Raw genomic sequence first — 20,610 nt, forward strand, 5'->3', positions numbered from 1 at the left:
AAGTTAATTAGTAATAAGCCTGAGCTATTGGCTGAGCATTTATACTTAATAATACGAATCTCTTGTGGTTATTTGGGAAGTGGTTGTTGGGACGGGAAAACTTGGCCTACATAGTACTGTTCTAATAAAGTAATATAGCTATAAAATAAGAGTCCTAACCATCTTTTTCTATATTTATAGATCAGTGCCTCATTCAGTCCTCATTGAGAACTTCTTCCTACAGTAAATGGGAACTGATACAGCGACCCACAAGTGGACAATGTTTAGAGAGTGAGTGATCTTGAGACACTCAGCCCTAAATGGTATGTCTATATCAAATCCTTCCCCTCTGAGCTCAAGGAACTGTCTAGAAGAGGTGGAAAGACTGTAAGAGCCAGAGTGGATGGACGATACCAAGGAAACAGTGTCTTCCAGACACAAGACTGACAGGTGTAAGCAGTGGCAGAGAAACTACTGACTTACAGGGCCTGGAGTTTCAAGTCAGATGGGCCCCCAGTTTTGACAAAGGAAGTGGACACGAGTCCCCAGTCCTAGCCAAGAAGCTATCTCTGATTGACATCTACCTGCAAATAAATAAATAAATAAAATTAAGTTTTCTTCAATGAAGTCTCACACTAATGGGTAGGCTCCATGCCCAAGCATAGATGGACACTTGAAATGATTAGTGGTATTTTTGTGGACTTTGTCTCATAGCACTGAGTTTGGGCATTTTTTTCTTTCTCTCTTTGGGGATTTATTTGTCTTTTGCTTGTATATTATGGTTTCCATGTTTATGTTAATATGGGTCTTTTCTCTCTCTGTGTATGATTCATGTACTTCCTCTTTGTTATTTTTCTTCGGGTTTGTTTGGCTGATTTCTAAAGAGATAAAGAAGGCATGAAATTGGGCGGTTGGGAGAATCTGGGAGGAGTTGGAGGTGGGAAAACCATGACCAGAATATATTGTATGAAAAATAACATTTTCAATTAAAAAGTGAGTGGCAGACACATGTCAACAAATATCTCCAAAAAGGTTACGTCCACACAACCAAGGCATTTTACCCTCAGAAGATTTTATGTTGCTACAGTACTAGGTAGTCTATCCTCAATTCTCCCCAGTTGCTTTGGTAGTGTTCCTCAACACCTATTTCCACTGTCCAACTTAAAAATCACAAAAATGATTAGCATTAAATCTTTCCTTTTTCTTCTTAAATCTGTAACAGTCTACTAGCCTTTTCTTTGTCTTTCATGACATTAGACTTTCCGAAGAGACTGCATTTGATTTGCAGAATGTCCCTCAATTTTTGATTTGCTTCCTCACTAAAAGAGACAAATTACACGCTTTGTCAAGAATACTGTCTTGCGTCCCTTTTTGTGAACCACAGGACACAAGAAGACAATCTATCATTCGCAGTGACGTTAGCTTTAATCACTTGGTTAAGGCGATTTTCTTGCTATGAAGGTCTCTTCCACTTCAGTAAGTAATCCATGGAGTGAGTCTTAGAAACCACAGGCATATCCTTAACCATTTTCTAAGGAATCCCTTGCTATTATGGTGTCTCCAAAGTGGTGTTTTCCCGCTTGTGTAATTTCTCCCTCATTGATGTCTTGGGTTCTCTTCTCAGGATGACCTCTCTGTCCTCCATTTCCTCTCCCTTCGAATTAACTCGCATGCTTCTGAATCTCCCAGTCGCTGATCCCCTGGGGCCTATGTTTTCCCATCCTTACAGCTGAGAAGACGCGGAGGCACACTAGACAATGGCAGTCGGCCTGGGCCGGTGTCTCCATTAGAGATCTGCAACAGAGAAGACGCGGAAGCACACTCTACAGTGACAGGCGACCTGGGCTGATGTCCCCGTTAGAGATCTGCAAGTCATCCACCGGAGGACGGCCGGGTCCGGGAGTGACATTCCAGCCGGCGGCACGTGTCTGCAGACGCAAGGCAACAGTAGCCACGGCTTCGGCACGTTCTCGCGAGAACTCCCGCCTCCGGGCACGGATGGGGTCCTCCAAGCTTTTTGTCCTTTTCCTCAACCCCCGCCGGTCACCCGCCTGCTGTGGGGGGGGGGGGCGGGAAGGGGGACGGGGGAGAGAGAGCCGCACGCGCACGCGCACGCCAAGCCGGACAGTTGGCGGACGCGTCCTCAGCAACCCCCTGCGCGCCGGGCTGGAGGCGCGACACCACGCGCGCACCCGCGCGCTTCTGGGGCGACGGACGCGCAGGCGCGGCGGGGAGCGAGGTCGCGCAGGCGCGGACGGCGTTGGTGTGAGAAGACCTTCAGCGTTGCTTTGGTGGAGCGGGACGGGACGGGGCCCACCCTCGTGTTGGAGGTGAGGCGACCGCTGCCCCGGGCCGGGTTGGCGGAGGGCCGGCGGGTCTGACGAGCCGAGGCCGCCGAGGTGAAGCTGAGGGGCGCCGGTCCAGGGCGAGGCGAGGCCGGGAGACTCCGGCTGCCCGCCCGAACCTTGCTGGCCGCCTGAGGGCGGGAGTCGCCTCCCTGGGCCCCGACCTTCCGCTGTGCCCTGCGTGCGCACTGGCTTTCTGCCCGTGGTCAGGGCTGGAAGGAGGGCGGTTTCTAGAGGAGACGAGTCCTGGTACCCCAAAGCTACACCCCGCCTTTCCCTCCCTCACCTCCCTCACTGACGTGTCCAGCATCTGTCAGGCTTGGCTTGCACTCCTGACGGCCGAAGTGAGGATGCTCTTCATGCATCTTAGAAAGGAGAAACAAGGAACAAAAGAGAAGCTGTAGTATCTAGTTGGTGTCTTTTGTTTTCCTCTCAGGGTCCAATGCAGCCTCGGGGTATGGTGCATAGCTGTTTTGTAGAGCGGATAGAAATGGGAGGCTGTGGCTTTACTCTCGAGTAATATGGAGTCTCTGTGTTTTCTCGATTTTTGCTTGATCATACCAGCAATGCATTGCCCATCAGAATCGTGGGCCTGAATAAAGGACAGTTTGGGCATAAACGAGTTCAGTTAGCCACTTGACTTTTGCAAAGTGATGATGTTGAGAAACAGGCGATCAGAACGCTCAAAGCTTGTAATTAACACACATTTTGGCCATTTTAGTGTATTTTCTTCCAGGTAGGTATAATAAACTTTAAACATTTCTGTCTGAATATCTAAGACCTGCATTTCTATACCGCTTTCCCAGAATAATGGCAAACAATTAACATCACTACCGGAATTGTAAAATTGCCCTGTTAGTGGACTCTAAACCCTGCAGCATGGATCACAATTTTATTATAGATTGTTTGTTATTTATTATAGAACGACACTACTCATTTGCCTTGACTCTTTGAGTTTTTTTTTTTTTTTTTTTTTTTTTTGGTTGGTGCCTCCGATAGAACCTATGGTCTTTTCTATGTAAGACAATTGCCTTACCCATATGCCACCCCTTTTCTCTTTATCATTTTTTAAGGTGTGTGTAGACTTGTTTGTGTGGTGTGAGTACATGTTTGTGTGCACACATATGTGCACATGGAGGCCAGTGGTTCACGTTGGTTGGGTATCTTCCTTAATTGCTCTCTTATTTTTTGAGGAAGGGTCTTTTCTCTGTACTGAGGGCTCATCCATTTGGCTAGGCTGGCTAACCAGCAGACTCCAGGGTTCCTCCTGTCTCTGCCTTGTCCCTACTCCAATGCTGTATGGGTCCTGGGGATTCATGCTCAGTTTCTCAAGCTTGTGTGACACACACTTTGCCAACTGAGCCATTTCTTCTGCCATGACTTTATATATGATGCTTTGGTTTCTTTCCTCTTAGCTTTATTTCATAGTGTATTTGACAGGTACAGTTTTTAAATGAATTCCCAGTTAGAAAATTAGTCATGCTGAATATGGTAGCACACAACTATAATCCCAACTTGGTCTATAAACCAAGGCCTTGCTCAGCTATTGTAAAAGCCTAGCAGAAATTCAGATTAAGAGTTGGACTTAGTGTAAATACATAGGTTATTTAAAGGATTTGTGACATGTCCATAGTTCAGGCATAGTGATTGTAATTTGCAGGTGTGTTCAGCCTGCTGGCATTGTGACAAGCTTCACCTATAAAATTCATGCTCAATAACTTTGTCATCTATAAAGCTCATGCTCAAGAACTAGGCAATCAACTTACAAACAAATCAAAAGCGAGGATACAGGGTCTCACTGTGTAGCAACCCCTACCTTGCTTCAGACTTAGACTGTGTCAGCCTCTGCCTTCTGAGTACTGGGGTTCAAGTTGTGTGTCACCATGCCCAGCTTATGTTTTATTTTATATATGGGGTATGTGCGTGTGCACTTCTGCATGCTTTTGTCTCTGCCCATGTGTGATGGTCAGGGGATAACTTTGGGGAGTTGGTTCTATCCACCATGTGTGTTCTGGCATCAGAATCAAGTTATTAGGTTTGGTGACAGGTCCCTTTACTTGTTGAACCATCTTACCAGCCTGAATTAGAGAGCTAGTGTGTATGTATATGTGTAGGTGTGTGCATGAAAATGGGCTGGAGAGATGGCTCAGCGGTTAAGACCACCGCCTGCCCTTCCAAAGGTCCTGAGTTCAGTTCCCAGCAACCACATGGTTGCTTGAGGAAGAGACCTGGTCATTCGTCCTCATCAGTTTACACCATGTAACCCAATATGGACAAATTCAACAGAACCGCCATATACGGGCTGTCCATGCATGCTGCAGCATTGCCAGGACATACATTTCAATTTCAAGATGTATGCACACCACTGCCTGATTATGGAGGTCAGAGGACCTTGTGAGAGTTGTCTCTGCTTCCACTTTGTGGGTGTGAGGTTCAGAATTCAGGTCATGAGTCTTGGCAGTTACTGCCTTCCCTCCATCTCACCAGCTCCACATCTCATGGTGACGTTTTCTTTTGTTGGTAGTGGGCCAGGTTCATTGCTGTCCTTGGCTGCATGTGGCCCCCAAGTGGAACATGCCTGGAAACTGATACTCGAGTTTTCTGGTACCATAAAATCCTGCTAATGGGATTGTTTGAGGTAGTTCCATAGTTGTTTAGATTGGGCTTTTGAGTCTTTAGCAGGGAGACGACAGAAACTGCTTCAGGAGTCTCCTATGCAGAAGTCTGAGGGAGGTTATATTCACTGAGATTTCGCTATGTGGATCTTATTGGCTTTTTGCAAAAGCTGGGTGAATCATGAGAGCCAAGATACAAGCCAAAGCGCCTTGGATTTTCAAAGGTTGTAATTTCAAAGTTCACACCTATGACTGGTAAACAGGTTACCACAGATGATTTCTATTCTGTTTCTAGGTAGTGGTAAAATTATAACATTTTAAAAACTTTTTGGGAAAGGCCATATTATGGAAGAGTGTATTTAATTTAGTAGGCTTAAGAATAATTTTATCTATAGTGTGTGTTTGTATGTGTGTATGTCACGTGTGTGCAGATGGCTTGCAGAGGCCAGAAGAGAATGTTGGGTTCCCTAGAGCTGGAGTTGGGGTTATGGGCTGCCTGACATGTGCTGGTAACTTCTGAGCCACCACTCCAGTCTTTTTAGGTATTTTTGTTTGTTTGTATTTTTGAGATAGGATCTTGTAGCCCAGACTGACTTTGGTTTTGAAGTCTTCTTATTCTAGATTGTTGAGACACCTGGTTCAGTCTCTCGAAGCCTTTTTATTTTATGTTTAAATTTTGTTTTGAGACAGGGTTTCACTATGTTGCTCTTATTTTACTGTAACCCTCTATGTAGTCAAGGGTGGCCTCGAACTCACCACTTCTCTCCTGAGAGCTGATATTAAAGGCATTACCACCACACCCAGCTTCAAAGCATTTAAGAAATTCCTTTGACTTTTTTTTATGATTTTGTATATATGGATGTTTTGCCTGCACCACATGTGTGCCTGTGTACCACATGTGTGCCTGTGTACCACGTGAGTGCAGTGTACCACATGTGTGCAGTGCCTGTAGAAGCCAGAAAAGGGTGCCATATCCCTTGGAACTGAAGTTAAAGATGATGTCAGACTCGATGTGGATGCTGTGAATTGAACCTCTGGTCTTTGGAAGAGCAACTAGTGTTCTTAACCGTTGAGCTGTATTGTGTCTTCAGTCCCAGTGAATCTTTCTTGGTGTGACTGTATTACAGGGATTGAACCTGGGCACCTCTGTGGTAGGCAAATGTTTTACTTTTACTAATGTTCTCAGTTCTCCTTTTAATTTTGTTATTCTTATCTTTGAGTCAGAGTCTCACTAAGTTGCTCAGGCCAGCCTTGAATTTGTTCTGTGGTCCAAAATGGGCCTAAACTCGTGATTCTCCTGCTTCATCCTCCTAAGTAGTTGGGATTGGAGGCTTGAGCCATCTGGTCTCTTTTAGGAACTGAATTTCAGAGTAGCAGAATATTAAAACCTTGAATGAAGGTTTCTAAGCCCCCCCCCCCTTGTTTTGGAGACAAAGTTTCCATAAGTTTCTTAGACTGTCCTTGAGCTTGTACTGTTCTGTTTCAACAGCTGGGCTGACAGTACAGGCACACATCTGTAGACTTTTTTATCCTCCCTGTGGGGTGTGGAATTGGGATTGAACCTAGATCTTCACACCTCAACCCTGAGGATTTAACCAAATGTTTTTACACTTCCTTAAAACTTTCTCTTTGTGCTGTGGACTACCTCAGTTGGTGAAGTACACAATCAGAAGAATCTGAGTTTGATTTCTAAAACTCATTTGAAAAGGCCAAGTGTAGTGGTGTGTACTTATAACCTAGCCTTGGGGAGGTGGGGACAGGCAGAAGGGCCTTGTGCTCTGCCTAGTTAGCTCAGTTACAGACCAGTGATAGACCCTGTCTCAAAAAAAAACCATGCATGACACCTGAGGAACAAGACACATGCACGTGTGCCTGCAGAAATGCATACCTACCACACAAATACACACACATGAAAGACAAAACAGAACTTTTTCTCTTTTTTTTTTTTTTGCCTCTGCCTTTGGAGTGCTGAGAATCCTGAGTGCTGGGATTAAAGTTGTGTACCACCACTGCCCGGCAAGAACTTTGTTTTCTTTGAGATACAATTAAAAAGAAACTCTGGATCTCATAAGGAAACTCTTACTTTCTAGTCTCAGGAACAGAATACCTTCTTTGAATTTTGGTTATATTAGTTTTAGTGCTAGTGATGGCAAAGGAAGGAAAAACATCTCAGGATGAATGAGTGGAGAGTTGGAGTGAGCATACTAAATGGTTACTCTTCTGTCTTTATTTTTAAGATATGTGTAACACACCAACTTACTGTGACCTCGGAAAGGCTGCCAAGGATGTCTTTAACAAAGGGTATGGTAAGTATGCAATGGCAAATTTTTATGTTGGGTCAGGGTTAGTGATGAATTCTGAGGATTTAGTTGCATGTTTTTACAGATCCTTAAAAGTTTTGCTTTGTAGGCTAGGGACTAGCTCAGTTGGTAAAGTGTATAAGATACTCTGTTAGTAAAATAAGGGTAAGTGACCATTAATCCACATCACAAATATTAAGAGCTAGTAATAACCTCTTTTATTCTTTAGATTCCTTTACAAACACCAAGAGCAGTTATTATACATACACCCATGCATAAACATATCTAATATCTGTAATATAAAGTAGCATCCACCTATAATATTTATGCCTTATTTCACTAGTTCTGTGTATGATGAAAGTGTTTATCACCTCTCTGTATAATGGTTTGTTTGATTTTTCCTTGTGATAGGGTCTCTCTACATAGCCCTGGCAGGCTGGCCTGGAATGCACAGCAATCCATTTGCCTCTGCCTCTTGGGTGCTGGGATTAAAGGTGTGTGCCACCATTCCCAGCCCATATAATGTTTTTTAATACACCCATTTTTAATGAGAATGCAGATGCCATGTTTTTATTTCTTTCATAACAATATATGATCCTTTTTACAAGGAGAAAATGTTTTAGGTTTTAAATTTTTAATACTTCTGTGCTATACATACTTATTTTTTCTTACTAATGTTCATTATATTTTTACCTTGCATATGCACATACACACATACACAAACATATACGTGTGCACATGCATACACACATACACAAACATAGATATATGTGTGCACATGCATATACACACATAATAACATCGATTTTTGAGTAATTTTAGTTCTTAAAATAGTGCATTTTCAGAAAGGGATGAGTTTATTTTTATACATACTTATTTTATGCTTTTATACATTTTAAAGGTATGAGTTTATTCATTTTTAGGACATTTAGAATTATACTTCTTTTGTTATAATTTAGTTTCTTTTTGAATTCTTATCTGATGAGAATACCTTATATTTTCCATATGGGATGTATAATGTATTACTTTCATATTTTTTAAGTTGAAAAACTGAGCAAAAGTTAAATTTTGTATATTACTTTGTCTTTTAATGTTCCTAGGGTTTGGCATGGTCAAAATAGATCTGAGAACCAAGTCTTGTAGTGGAGTGGTGAGTACCTAAGATGTCTCTTACTTAGATAGGTACAGCCTGCTAATTTAAGGGAACTGATTTTGCAATGACTGTTTACTGTTTTGTAAAGCAGCATCCACTTGACACAGCTGTCCACCCTGCAGCTTTGCCCTTCTCTGGTTTCACTGAACCTGTGAAGCCTGTGGACAATTGGGTTGAATTTGGCAGGGTTTTTTTTTTTTTTTTTTTTTTTTTTTTGTCTTCAGGCATCCTACCCTTAGGTAAAACAGAGTGTATTTTTGACTTATATCATATTTATACTCTCATGAATATGTATGGATACTGAAACCAACAGGTCATACAAGTTTTATTGCCTTTTTACAAAGTAAATTCATTTTAATCTGTCTTCTCATTATTGACTTGTGCAAAATATCGACTATAATTTATTTTTATATGTGTGCATATACAAGATTATTTTATGTTTTTAAAAGGGATTTTATGTGTATGGGTATTTTACCTGCACATTTGTCTGTGTACCACATATGTACCTAGTGCCCAAGGAAGCCAGAGAGGATGTCAGATCCCTTGGGACTGGAGTTATAGACAGTTGTGAGTCATTTTGTGGTTTGCTGGGAATCGGACTCTAGTCTGTTGTAAGAGCAGCCCTTCAGGCCTTATTTTATGTTGTGGCTTTTTTTTTCTTTTTTTTTTTTTTTTTTTCTTTTTTTTTTTTTTTTGGTTTCTCTGTAGCTTTGGAGCCTATCCTGGAACTCTGTAGACCAGGCTGGCCTTGAACTCACAGAGATCCACTTGCCTCTGCCTCCTGAGTGCTGGGATTAAAGGCATGCGCCACCACCACCCAGCCTATTTTATGTTTTTTAACTGATTCTCTTCCAATCTTTTTTATTACAAGTCAAGATGTTGACATGTTTTTCAAAGCATCATTAACCAGACATCCAATAAATCTCAGCAAACAGATGAACTTTTTTCCCTCTGGTACTGCATATGGAACCTAGGGCCTCATGCAAACAAGGAAAGTACTCTACCAATGAATTACATCCCCAGACCCCTGCCCTAGGGTCTTACTAAGTAGCCAGTGTTGGCCCTAAACACACCTGTATCCCAGACAGGCCTTGAACTTTCAGTTCTCCTTCCTCAGCCTTCTTGGTGACGAATGGTAGGCCTGTGCCACTGAGGCTAGTGGGTTAGCTTTTTATATTGTCTTCTTTTCTTTCCCCCAATGCTGGGTACCCAGGGCCTTGAGCATGCTAGACAAGCGCTACAACATTGATTGTCACCCAGGTGAATGTTTAATTCACCTCATTCTCTGATTTATTTTTATAGGCTAGATCTTTAGCTGGTGCTTATTCAAACCCATGCACGTTTTATTTATGAATATAGTTGCTTAATTAGAAGGATGAAAGGTTTGTGCAATTCGTATGGTATTTTACATTTTATTCTGCATAGCTGGGGTTTGTCCTGTTACTCTTTCCCTGGGTTCCTTGGCCATGAGTGAATGTATGTATGGCCTGCCTTGCTAAGGAGGCTTTGTGCATGTGGTGCTGTTGAAATAGGAAAACTGTACATGTTTTAGAATTTTCAGAAGTTACGATTGTGCCTTTCTCTCTCTTTCATGCTGCTGCGGTGGCGGTGTGCGTCAGATGGTGAGGAGGAAACCCTTGCATGCTTTGTCCTGTGGCTGCTTCTCTCATTTAGGATCAGTTTCATCCTCTGTGTGCATTTCTCGGGCTCTGTTCTACAGTGACCTTTCTCTGTGTTGCTCACTAGCATTAAATGCATAGCTGAAGATGCCATTTCCATGTTGAGATGGGTTTTATCCTCATTTGACTGAACTGTCAAATTAGACCCAAATCTGGACCTCAGCTTAGAGCAGCTGTAGCTTTACCTTTGAATTTGTTTCTGGTACCTCAGATTCTCAGTAGAGCTTTGGGCTAAGAGATGTGGAGGAAGGAAGACATGTAGGATAACACCAAAGTATTTATATTTGCTGTATTTGTCAATATGAGACAGGTAGATTTATCATTAGAGCAACAGTTTTCATATTAAGGAATTAACCTGAGCTGTTAAACATGGCTCATGCTGTATTGTTTTGCCCTAAGTGGACTACATAATTTTCATCTTGGAAGCTTTCTATGTAGTATTAATAAACACCATAGCTTCCCAGTGGTTTTTTCTGCATAGATCTCGAGTTAGGACTAAAGGGAGGACTTAGGTCGCAGACAGTGGAAAGGGAGGAAGGGCAGCCTTTTGTTGCTGTTGACCAGATTTCAGAAGTGCCCCTTGAAAGCAGCAGGGCCAGGCATAAAGTTTCTTTCTTGATAGTCATGGATTGTCAGTGATAGCTATTGACCATTTGCTTCCCCCTAGAAGAAGGCTTCTTCCTAATTGTTTACTAATATGATGGAAAGGACACTTTAGTTGAGAGGAGGATATATTTATAGCATTCGTAGTGATTATTTTGAACTTTAGAGGGCAGGCCAGGTGGAGGAGGATGAAAGAGGCATTTTAAATTCTATTTTACTGTGAAAATGGGTAGATAATTTTGATGTTGTTTGAAAGAGTTTATGGTGAAGATTTTACAGATACAGTTTTATGGCTGAAGCATTCATGTTTCACAACATTGTAAATGTACTTTAATGCTGTGTCAGTATATGTTAAAAATGATCAAGTTTATTTTAAATGTATTTTTTCTTTTGCAGTGCTGGAATGGAACTCAGGGCCTTGAGCACACTAGGCAAGCACTTTCCCATTAAGCTACTTCACAAGACCATAAAAATACATTTTTAGAAAACAGTAGTTGGGGCTGGAGAGATGGCTCGGCAGTTAAAGTACTTGTTGTCCTTGCAGAGGACCCAGGTTTGGTTCCTAGTAGCCACGTGCTGTTCGCAACTGCCTGTAACTCTAGTTCCAGTGAATCCAACCAATCCCCTTCCTGGTCTTGATGAGCACCAGGCATACACATAGTACACATACATACATGTAGGCACTCATATATACACATAAGTAAAATTAAAGCGAACATAAAGCAATAGGGTGAGGGTATAGTTCAGCAATAGAGATGTGGACAGGGCCTTGGGTTCCATTCCCAGCTCCTTTCCCCACCCCTACCTCTATCCCCCCACACTCCCTCTCTCTCCATCCCTGCACCCCCCACCGTACCTCCATTTCCTAAACTAAACTGTTAACTATAAAAAGAAAGTGTGTGAGATAGTGTTTATAAACTCTTAAACAGCTCTAAATTTACTGTTTGACAAGTATTATAGAGAATTAATAGTCATCTTAGGCTATGAAAGTGAAAATTTTGAAAGTTAAGTATTTTTGCCTTTTTAATAAAGACATTTATTTTCAGCAGAGATATTGTTCTTTTAAAGTTAAAAATTTAATATGACCATTAAAAAAGAATGTGTAACACGAGGGGAGCTGCTTGTTGGGGTTCTTGTCTTGCCCTGTTTCCCCAGCTGTTTAGTCCCAAAGTAAAATCACATAAGAGATCTCTATAAGTTATAATACTGATTGGCCTGTTAGGTCAGGCTTCTTACTGGCTCTCACTCACATCTTGATTAACCCATTGATCTATGTTAGCCATGTGGCTCAGTACCTTTTTTAGTGGGGCAGATCACATCCTGCTGCTTTGGTGATCTGAGGAGGAGAGGAAGGAATCAGCTTCCTCCTTCCCAGAATTCTCCTGCTCTCCTTGCATCATTTCATCTTCCTGTCTGATTTTCCCACCTATACCTCCTGCCTGGCCAATCAGCGTTTATTTAAAACATGATTGACAGAATATAGACAATTCTCCTGCACCAAGAATGTATGGAATAATAAATACCAATAAGAAGAGAGGAATAATGGAAAGTCTTAAATCTGGTTAGAGACAGAAAGAAAACAGGAGGTACATTGTTGAAGAGTAAGGTTGTGGCGAATAGTAAATTGTATTGGTTTCTGATGCTCTGAACACTGTTTTCTGAAATTTCGATTTGGTGAGATCATCTTAAAATAATGATTTTGTCTTGTTTACCAGGAATTTGCTACTTCAGGTCATGCTTATACTGATACAGGGAAAGCATCAGGTAACCTAGAGACCAAATATAAGGTCTGTGACTACGGACTCACCTTCACCCAAAAGTGGAATACAGACAATACTCTGGGGACAGAAATCTCTTGGGAGAATAAGGTAAGGAAAAGCAGTAGGCATTATTTGTAGGTTTGATATCTATTTCACATCAAATAATGAACATAACTGGGGCTGGGGAGACGGCTTAGCTGGTCAGAGTGCCTACCGCTCTTACAGAGGACCTGAGTTCAGTTCTCAGACCTCCAGCTCCAGGGATCTAAAACCTCTGGCCCACGAGCACCTTCACCCATGTGTGCACTCCCACACAAGCCCACATGAGTACATAGTTAAGAATAATAACATAAATCTTTAATAAATTGATAAACTCCAAATATAATCTGAGTGGGATTTTCACAGTCTTCTACCACATTTTCCCTTTTTATTTATTTTCTTGGCATGTCTTCACATTTGAAAAGTTCACACTGCACCTTTGTTCTGATTAGTTAATTGTGTCACACTGTCAGTCCTCTCGGGAGCAGTGGGACTCTCTTTGGTAATTTAGTTTACTTTTGTGGTCTTTGCAAAATATATGCACAAAAATGTTTCTAAATTGTTTAAATGTTTCCCAGGAGAAAGGCAATTAACTGATTTTGTTAGGTTCCTACTGTGTAGAGGGCACTGCATTTTTCTTTTGGAGAATGGATTGCATGTAGTCCAGGCCAGCCTCAAACTTTGTAGCTGAAGTTGACCTTGAACTCCTGATTTTCCTGCCTGTGCCACCATGCCCAGCTGAGTGTTCAAGGTACATCTGTGTGTATTGACACATAGAAAGAGGTACAGCTGAGGAAGTTGGTTTTGTTAAGTGTCAGGTTATCTTTGAGTTATTTCAAGAGAGTATCAAGATTATTTTGTTACATTGAAGTAATTTTTTTACAATAATTTTTATTATTTAATGTATTAGGATTTGCCCTATACATTTTAATCTTTTTAAATTTTTGTTTTTGGTTTTTTGGTTTCCAAGCCCTGGCTGTCTTGGAACTTAATCTTTAGAGCAGGCTGGCCTCGAGCTCATAGAGATCCACCTGCCTGTTCCTCCCAAGTGCTGGGAGTAAAAGGTGCTGGCACCTTTTAAAAATGTTTTGCGATGGGGTCCTCATTCATTCTATCACTCATGCTAGTTACAAACTTGTGAGCTTAAGGTTTTCTGCCTCAGCCTCCTGAGTAGCTCAGACTACAGGGACATGCCACCATAACCAGCTTAATTCATATTTTGATAAGAGAACCAGGAGAGGGGACGAGGAAAGCTAGGTGAGTGGTAGTGCATGCCTTTAATCCTAGCACTGTGGGTGGCACGGGGCAGGGGAGCCCTTGAGTTCAAGGCTAACCTGGTCTATAGAGGGAGTTTCAGGACAGCCAGGGCCACACAGAGAAACCCTGTCCTGGAAGAAAGAAAAGATAGGGGAGGTAATATATAATTTACTGTCTGGCTTTCTTTAATGACTTCATTATTAAAGAGAAAGTGGAAGGAAACTTTAGAATTGGCTTCTTTGAGTTAAAAAATAGAAAATTAATTGTTAATTGACAAATTTTTTGTTTTACAGTTGGCAGAAGGGTTGAAACTGACTCTTGATACCATATTTGTACCAAACACAGGGTAACTATTCAAACTAATTTTTTTTCTGATTTCTTTTTGAGGGTCTAGAGCTTTAGCTTTGGAAATGTAAAACGGGAAGTGTAGGGGCAGGGAGAAACCAGGAAGTTGTTGTAGCAATGCTAGAACATCTGCCTGTCTGTGAAAGAAGAGCTCCTCAAGGCAGCATAGCATTGCCAGTGAAACAACTTCAACAGCACACCTAGCTTAGGAGTTAGAAGGGCCGAGAGCACAGTTACATCTATTCTAAAGACTATTGGGGGTGGCAGAGTGTAATCTGCTGAGTGTCAGGGACCAGAGCAGTGGTTGTGCTGCTGTCTTAGAAGTCCTGGAAAGTCCTCTAGGCTTAGTCTGTTTCCCCATTGTGTCATTTATCTGCTTGACCTAGTTTCTGCTATCTGAAGACAGAGACACTAGAGCAATGCAAAGAGGAATTTGTTCTTAGACATAGCAATGGGACTGCTCTTCCTGTCTCATGCTTTAATTATTTTTAGAACAAATATTCTCTTAAAAGCCTCGTTAGGACTATTTGGAACTAATAGACAAAGGTTATTCAGAACTAATACTGAATAGTCAGCATTGCTATTAAAAGTGTATTTCTGCTGGGTGTGTTGGTGCACACTTTTAATCCCAGCATTCTGGAGACAGACAGTTGGATCTCCGAAAGTTCCAGGCTAACCAGGGCTACTTATTGAGACCTTGTCTAAAACAAAGAACAAAAAATGTATTTCTACTAATAGGTTAGTAATATGTTTTGATGTTACTTTTGTAGCACTTAAAAATATTTAAGGATATTTGTTTTTCGTGTATCTCTGTGTATATTTTTATATATATATATATAATTTATATATTTAAATATATTAACTTGGCAATGCAATATCTTATTACATATGGACTTTGTATTTTTTGACAAAATTGTGTATATCTGTGGGGTAATATGTAGTGTTTGAATATGTGTATACGTTGTTTAATCAAATAGGATGTGTGTCTCATCAAACATTTATCATTTCTTTGTATTGAAAGCAAATTTAAAACTCTTGCATTGTTTTTGAAATATATAGAACTTCGTGGGTAGTGACCCTGATGTGCAGCAGGACTTTAAAACAATTTTCATATCTGTTAATTATCTGGTGATTTGCTCATGCCTTTATGAGATTAATCATAAAATACTTTTATTATTTCAACTCATGGTGAAGAATATATAATGACATACATTTCTTCACATACACACACACACACACACACACACACACACAATTCCTCCCCCCCACCTTTTTTGAGCAGAGTTTTTTGTGTAGCCCTGGCTCTCCTGGAACTCACAGAGATCCACCTGCCTCTACTTCCAGGTGCCAGTATTAAAGGCGTGTACCACCCTAACTAACATAAAGTTCAATCCTAACAGAGTTGTATTTGTAGAGCTAAGTCATTTGAAACATTTTCCAATGTATTATGTCATCTACAAAACAATATTTACCTTTGGAGAGGGTCTTACTTTACAAATTACTGGAAATAGTAGACTCACATTATTTTCATTGTATTGTTTGTTTTTTACAGAAAGAAGAGCGGGAAATTAAAGGCCTCATTTAAACGAGATTATTTTAGTCTCGGCAGTAACGTTGATATAGATTTTTCTGGACCGACCATCTATGGCTGGGCTGTGTTGGCCTTTGAAGGTTGGCTTGCTGGCTATCAGATGAGTTTTGACACGGCCAAATCCAAACTGTCACAGAATAATTTTGCTCTTGGTTATAAGGCTGCAGACTTCCAACTGCATACTCATGTGTGAGTGTTTATAACTGTTTATAATTACAGCTAGTGCCGTTCCTCTGAGAGGTGGCAGCTGTGACATGGTGAGGTTAAACGTGAGTAAAAGTTAATATTGCTTGGTGGGTCCCAGTCCTGCTGAACATTGTCCTAGTTAGAAGTTCACGGGTGGGGCACATGGCGCTCTGCTGCTCTTATTGCTGCTGCCAGCTTTTACTCCAGATTTGGGGGTGCTTTAGAATCTGTCAAGGGACACCTAGTGGAGATAGCCGAGAGCATGTATGCACTTCACTGTTACTTTTGACTTATTTTGACTGTATGTGGAAGCAGATGTTTGGAACACTTAAGAACAATCACCAAATAATTTGAGTGTCCTGTAACTTCTCTGGTAATTCTATATAGAGATTTTCATGTATCTTTGATCAGAACCTAGTTACTCTTTCTATTGCATTCAGAAATAATAGGGTTCTCAAAGTAATCCTGGATTTCATTGTTGGCCTGAACTTTGATTTATAAATATTTAGTTTTTTGGTGTTTTAAGACAGGATCTCGGGGCTGGAGAGATGGCTCAGAGGTTAAGAGCACTGACTGTTCTTCCAGAGGATCTGAGTTCAATTCCCAGCAACCACATGGTGGCTCACAACCATCTGTAATGAGATCTGGCACCCTCTTCTGTTGTGCAGGCATATGTGAAGGCAGAATGTTGTATACATAATAAATAAAATCTTTAAAAAAAAAAAAGACAGGATCTCGCCCTGTGGTGGTGGTGCACACCTTTAATCCCAGCACTCAGGAGGCAGAAACAGGCAGATCTCTGTGAGTTTGAAGCTAGCCTGGTCTACAGAGCTAGTTCTAGGACAGGCTTCAAAGTTACAGAGAAGCCCTGTCTTGGAAAACCAGGGGGGTTCGGGGAGGGGAGACAGAATCTCCTGTAGATCAGCCTAGCCTTGAACTCACTATGTAGCCTTGGCTGACCTTGAGCTCCTTCAAGTGCTGGGATCATAGGCAGGAATGAACTGTGTGTTTCTGAGGTATTGCTTTTCATGGGATACTCCAGTATAGATAATGATATTGAAAAACTATTGCTAGGAAACCATGGTAGGATGTGGGATTCCCCTCTGCTGTAAATATATTTTATTAACTTTGGTTAATAAAGAAGCTGTTTTGGCCAATAGCCAGGTAGAATAGAGCCAGACTGGAAATCTGAACAGAGAGACAGCAAACAAAAGGACCCAGTGGGGGAGACGCCAGCAGCTGCTGCAGATGTCAGATTAATGCTGCTAAGCCATGCGGTACATGGCAATATACAGATTATTAGAAATGGGTTAATTTATATGTAGAGCTAGTCAGTGAGAAGCCTGAGCCATTGACCAAACAACTATAATTAATATTTAGCCTCCAAATGATTATTTTGTAAGTAACTGCGGGAATGGTATGCTTCCAAGAGCTGTGGGTTTCTATCTGGAGCTGTGTTCCTGGGTATTATGTGGAAAGTATTTTTTCACTCTGAGTGTTGAGTAAATAAGAGTTAGTATTGTTTTTAGGCCTATAGTTTTACCTCTCTCTTTCCAGCCTTTATAGACCTGTAAAAGAGACTATGGTTATAGTTTCTAAATTCTGTGAAAGATACCTCTGAATTATATACTTACCTGAGGTGTCTGCCTTTGAATATAGGTAACTTGTGTCTTAAGACATTTATATTATGCAGAAGAGTCAAATAAACGAATCAAGTGATATTATGCTTTTGTTAGGCTTTTAGATACTTCATAGGTTGGTTTTATTTCTTGTTTAATAGTCAATTTGTCCTAGGATTTTGCTAGACTTCAAAGCTGCACAGTTGAATCTATGTTTAGATAGTTGTAAACTTTGTTTCCATGTCTTAACAGTAAATGATTCAAACTTAATGACTTTTATTTTACACTCTGAAAACAGGAATGATGGTACTGAATTTGGAGGCTCTATCTATCAGAAAGTTAATGAGAAGATTGAAACGTCAATAAACCTGGCATGGACAGCCGGCAGCAACAACACTCGTTTTGGCATCGCTGCTAAATATAAGCTGGATTGTAGAACTTCTCTCTCTGTAAGAATGTGCTGTGGGGTTGGATCCAGCTGTAAGCAGTGTGTGGTGCTCTTACAGCTCACATGTCTTTATTAGCCTCAGGACCTCACTCGCACACATCTAAGGCAGGAAATGTGGGGTCCAGTCCTAATTTCTCCCCTGTTGGCTATTATCAGACCTTTGGCCTCAGTATAGTCTTAATTGAGCACTGTATAATGCTCTCCATGTATTATCCTGTGTAATTCTCATAACTGTTGTGTGTGGTGAAGAGGTATTACTTAGAAACTAGGTCAGTGTTGCAGTAAGCAGCAGTGTCAAAATGTCAATTCATATCTGTGTTAGGACAGCAGAGTTCTTGCTGTAATCACTGTCAGAGGTTGGAGATTGGCATCTCAAAGACTTCAGTATAGGCCAGGCATGATGCTGCATGCCGTTAATCCCAGCACTCGGGAGGCAGAGGCTGGCAGACCTTCTATGATTCCAAAGATAGCCTGGTCTACATAGTGAGTTCCAGGATAGTCAGGGCTATGTAGTGAGACTCTGTCAAAACAGGAACAACAAAATTCAGTACATAGAGATGCTTGGTAACACAATGTGCTTGAAAATCTATTTAAGGACTTTAAAGCAGTCAGGTGGTGGTGGTGCATGCCTTTAATCTCGGCACTTGGGAGGCAGAGACAGGTGAATCTCTCTGAGTTTGAGGCTAGCCTGGTCTACAGAGTGAGTTCCAGGACGGTCTCCAAAGCAACAGAGAAACCCTGTCTCGAAAAACAAAGAAACAAACAAGAACTTTAAAGCATATGTTCTCATATTACCTACAATTCCTGCCAATTGACTTCTTAAAGATTTATCTTTTTATTTCCTTTTTTTTTCAGTTTTAGTAATTCTAGATTGAGGTCCAGTGTGCTTTTACCTTTAGGAACCTTGTGCAGGAAGCAGTTTTTGTACTGGACTGATGCGTTGTTGTTTTCTAATTGCTTCTCTTCTCATCTCTTAATTGTAGGCCAAAGTAAATAATGCCAGTTTAATTGGACTGGGTTATACGCAGACCCTCCGACCAGGTATGTAAAAGGAATTAATTAATGGAGGGTCACAGTAGAAAGTTACAAGAAGAAAATGAATACAAAAGGAAAAAAAGAGTAGTTCCTGGAAGTGCTTACGTAATCACCGTGTTAACTCAGGCGTCTGTGGTGTCTAGTCGTGCAGAGGACGGTGGGGCAAGTGCTTCTGTTATACATTCCTAGCTATGCCACTAGCCTTTGAATTCGGCTCATCCTTTTTTTTTTTTTTTTTTTTTTTTTTGGTGTTTTATCTGTGTGTATATCTGTGTGAAGGTGTTAAATTCTAGAGTTACAGACAGTTTTGATCTACCATGTGGGTGCTGGGAATTGAATCTGGGTCTTCTGGAACAGTAGCCAGTGCTCTTAACCACTGAGCCGTCTCTTCAGCCTTTGCCCACCGTTATTCTTAATCTTGAACTACAAATAGTTTTCTTCCTTATGCTCTGCTTGGCACAGGTCAGCAGACTGGACAACCTTTGCTAGTGTACAGTCTAGCTTATAGTATAGCCTAGGCCTGCGTACACCATGCTGTTGTCTCAGATCCATTACTTCTAGAAAATTTAGGTCTGAGGATCATACTGACTGCAAGTAATGTGGTGTGTTCTTCTCCCTAGGAGTCAAGTTGACCCTGTCAGCTTTAATAGATGGAAAGAACTTCAATGCAGGAGGTCATAAGGTTGGATTGGGATTTGAACTGGAAGCTTAATGTGGTTTTGAATAGAACATCATTTGCCCCTGGAAGTGAAGAGAAATGAACCCACTATGTTTTGGCCTTAAAATTCTGTGAAATTTCAAAAGTGTGAACTTTTTATTCTTCCAAAGAATTGTAATCCTTCCCACACTGAAGTCTAGAGATTACAGATCTATCCTCAGAGAGGTCCTTGAAGGCATGCCTGGAGATTGTCATGTTTGTGCCACATTTCAGTTGAGTTCTGCAGTGTTAATTTAAATGTTTCTCAGCAACAACGTAGTGTCATGTTAAAGAAAGCGATCTGACTCCCAGTTTGTACATCACGTCCTGCATGTCCCACTCCACTTTTCCATGACCTTTTGTTAGATCAGTCTCTGCTGTAGTGGAATCTTTGGTTTTGCATCAGAGTGAAATAAACCCATCCCATTTGGAACAGAATTGCTCATCTGATTTATGGGTAGTGGTTGATTTGTTTTTGAAAATGGAGTTAAGTCTCAAGTGGTGTGTGTAAATCATAAGTGCCCTCACCTCTCCTCGACTTCCAGTTCTCACTCCTCCCCTGAAAGACAAGGCAGTGGTTTTGTTCTGCCGTGAAGAAGCACAGCTTTCAAGGAGCTAGCTTCCTGTTGGATCCTGTCAAAGTGTCCTGGAGCTGCTGAGGGCATAGTGGGTGAAGAGATGGGCAGAGGGAAGAGGGATGGATGAGGAGGCTGCAATGGGAAAGGGATATCTCCAGGGCTTCTGGGGAAAAATGGCTGTTTGAGTACTGGGTCTGATAACACAACTGAAGAAAGTGTTAGCAGTTTAGGAAAGATATGGGTAGATTAACACTCTAGGGCATACAGACATCTGTGTGCAAAACCCCTTTCTCCTAATACAGAAGTAATACATGGTGGTTATAACAATTGTCGACAGCTTAGAATTAGATTGAAAGTAGAAATTTCCATTCCTTACAACCC

General features: G+C 41.2%; 1 protein-coding gene across 2 annotated transcripts; it reads left to right on the forward strand.

The window, feature by feature from the left end:
- Nucleotides 1-2,184: 2,184 nt before the first annotated feature.
- On the forward strand, nucleotides 2,185-20,089 carry Vdac3 (voltage dependent anion channel 3). 2 transcript variants are annotated; one of them, XM_085680707.2, is made up of 9 exons: nucleotides 2,185-2,309; nucleotides 7,177-7,245; nucleotides 8,340-8,389; nucleotides 12,390-12,542; nucleotides 14,024-14,076; nucleotides 15,628-15,855; nucleotides 17,770-17,920; nucleotides 18,903-18,960; nucleotides 19,575-20,089. In XM_085680707.2, the coding sequence occupies exons 2-9, from the start codon at nucleotides 7,179-7,181 to the stop codon at nucleotides 19,664-19,666; spliced, it is 852 nt and encodes a 283-aa protein (XP_085536833.1). In that variant the 5' UTR covers nucleotides 2,185-2,309; nucleotides 7,177-7,178; the 3' UTR covers nucleotides 19,667-20,089. The 2 variants fall into 2 exon arrangements, with proteins under 2 accessions (XP_085536833.1, XP_085536834.1); XM_085680708.2 differs by lacking the exon at nucleotides 8,340-8,389 and having other exon boundaries at nucleotides 2,191-2,309.
- The last annotated feature ends 521 nt before the right edge of the window (nucleotides 20,090-20,610 follow it).

The sequence above is a fragment of the Myodes glareolus genome, chromosome 23, assembly GCF_982192425.1.
Source record: "Myodes glareolus chromosome 23, mMyoGla1.1, whole genome shotgun sequence".
In the NCBI taxonomy this organism is placed as follows: Eukaryota; Metazoa; Chordata; class Mammalia; order Rodentia; family Cricetidae; genus Myodes; species Myodes glareolus.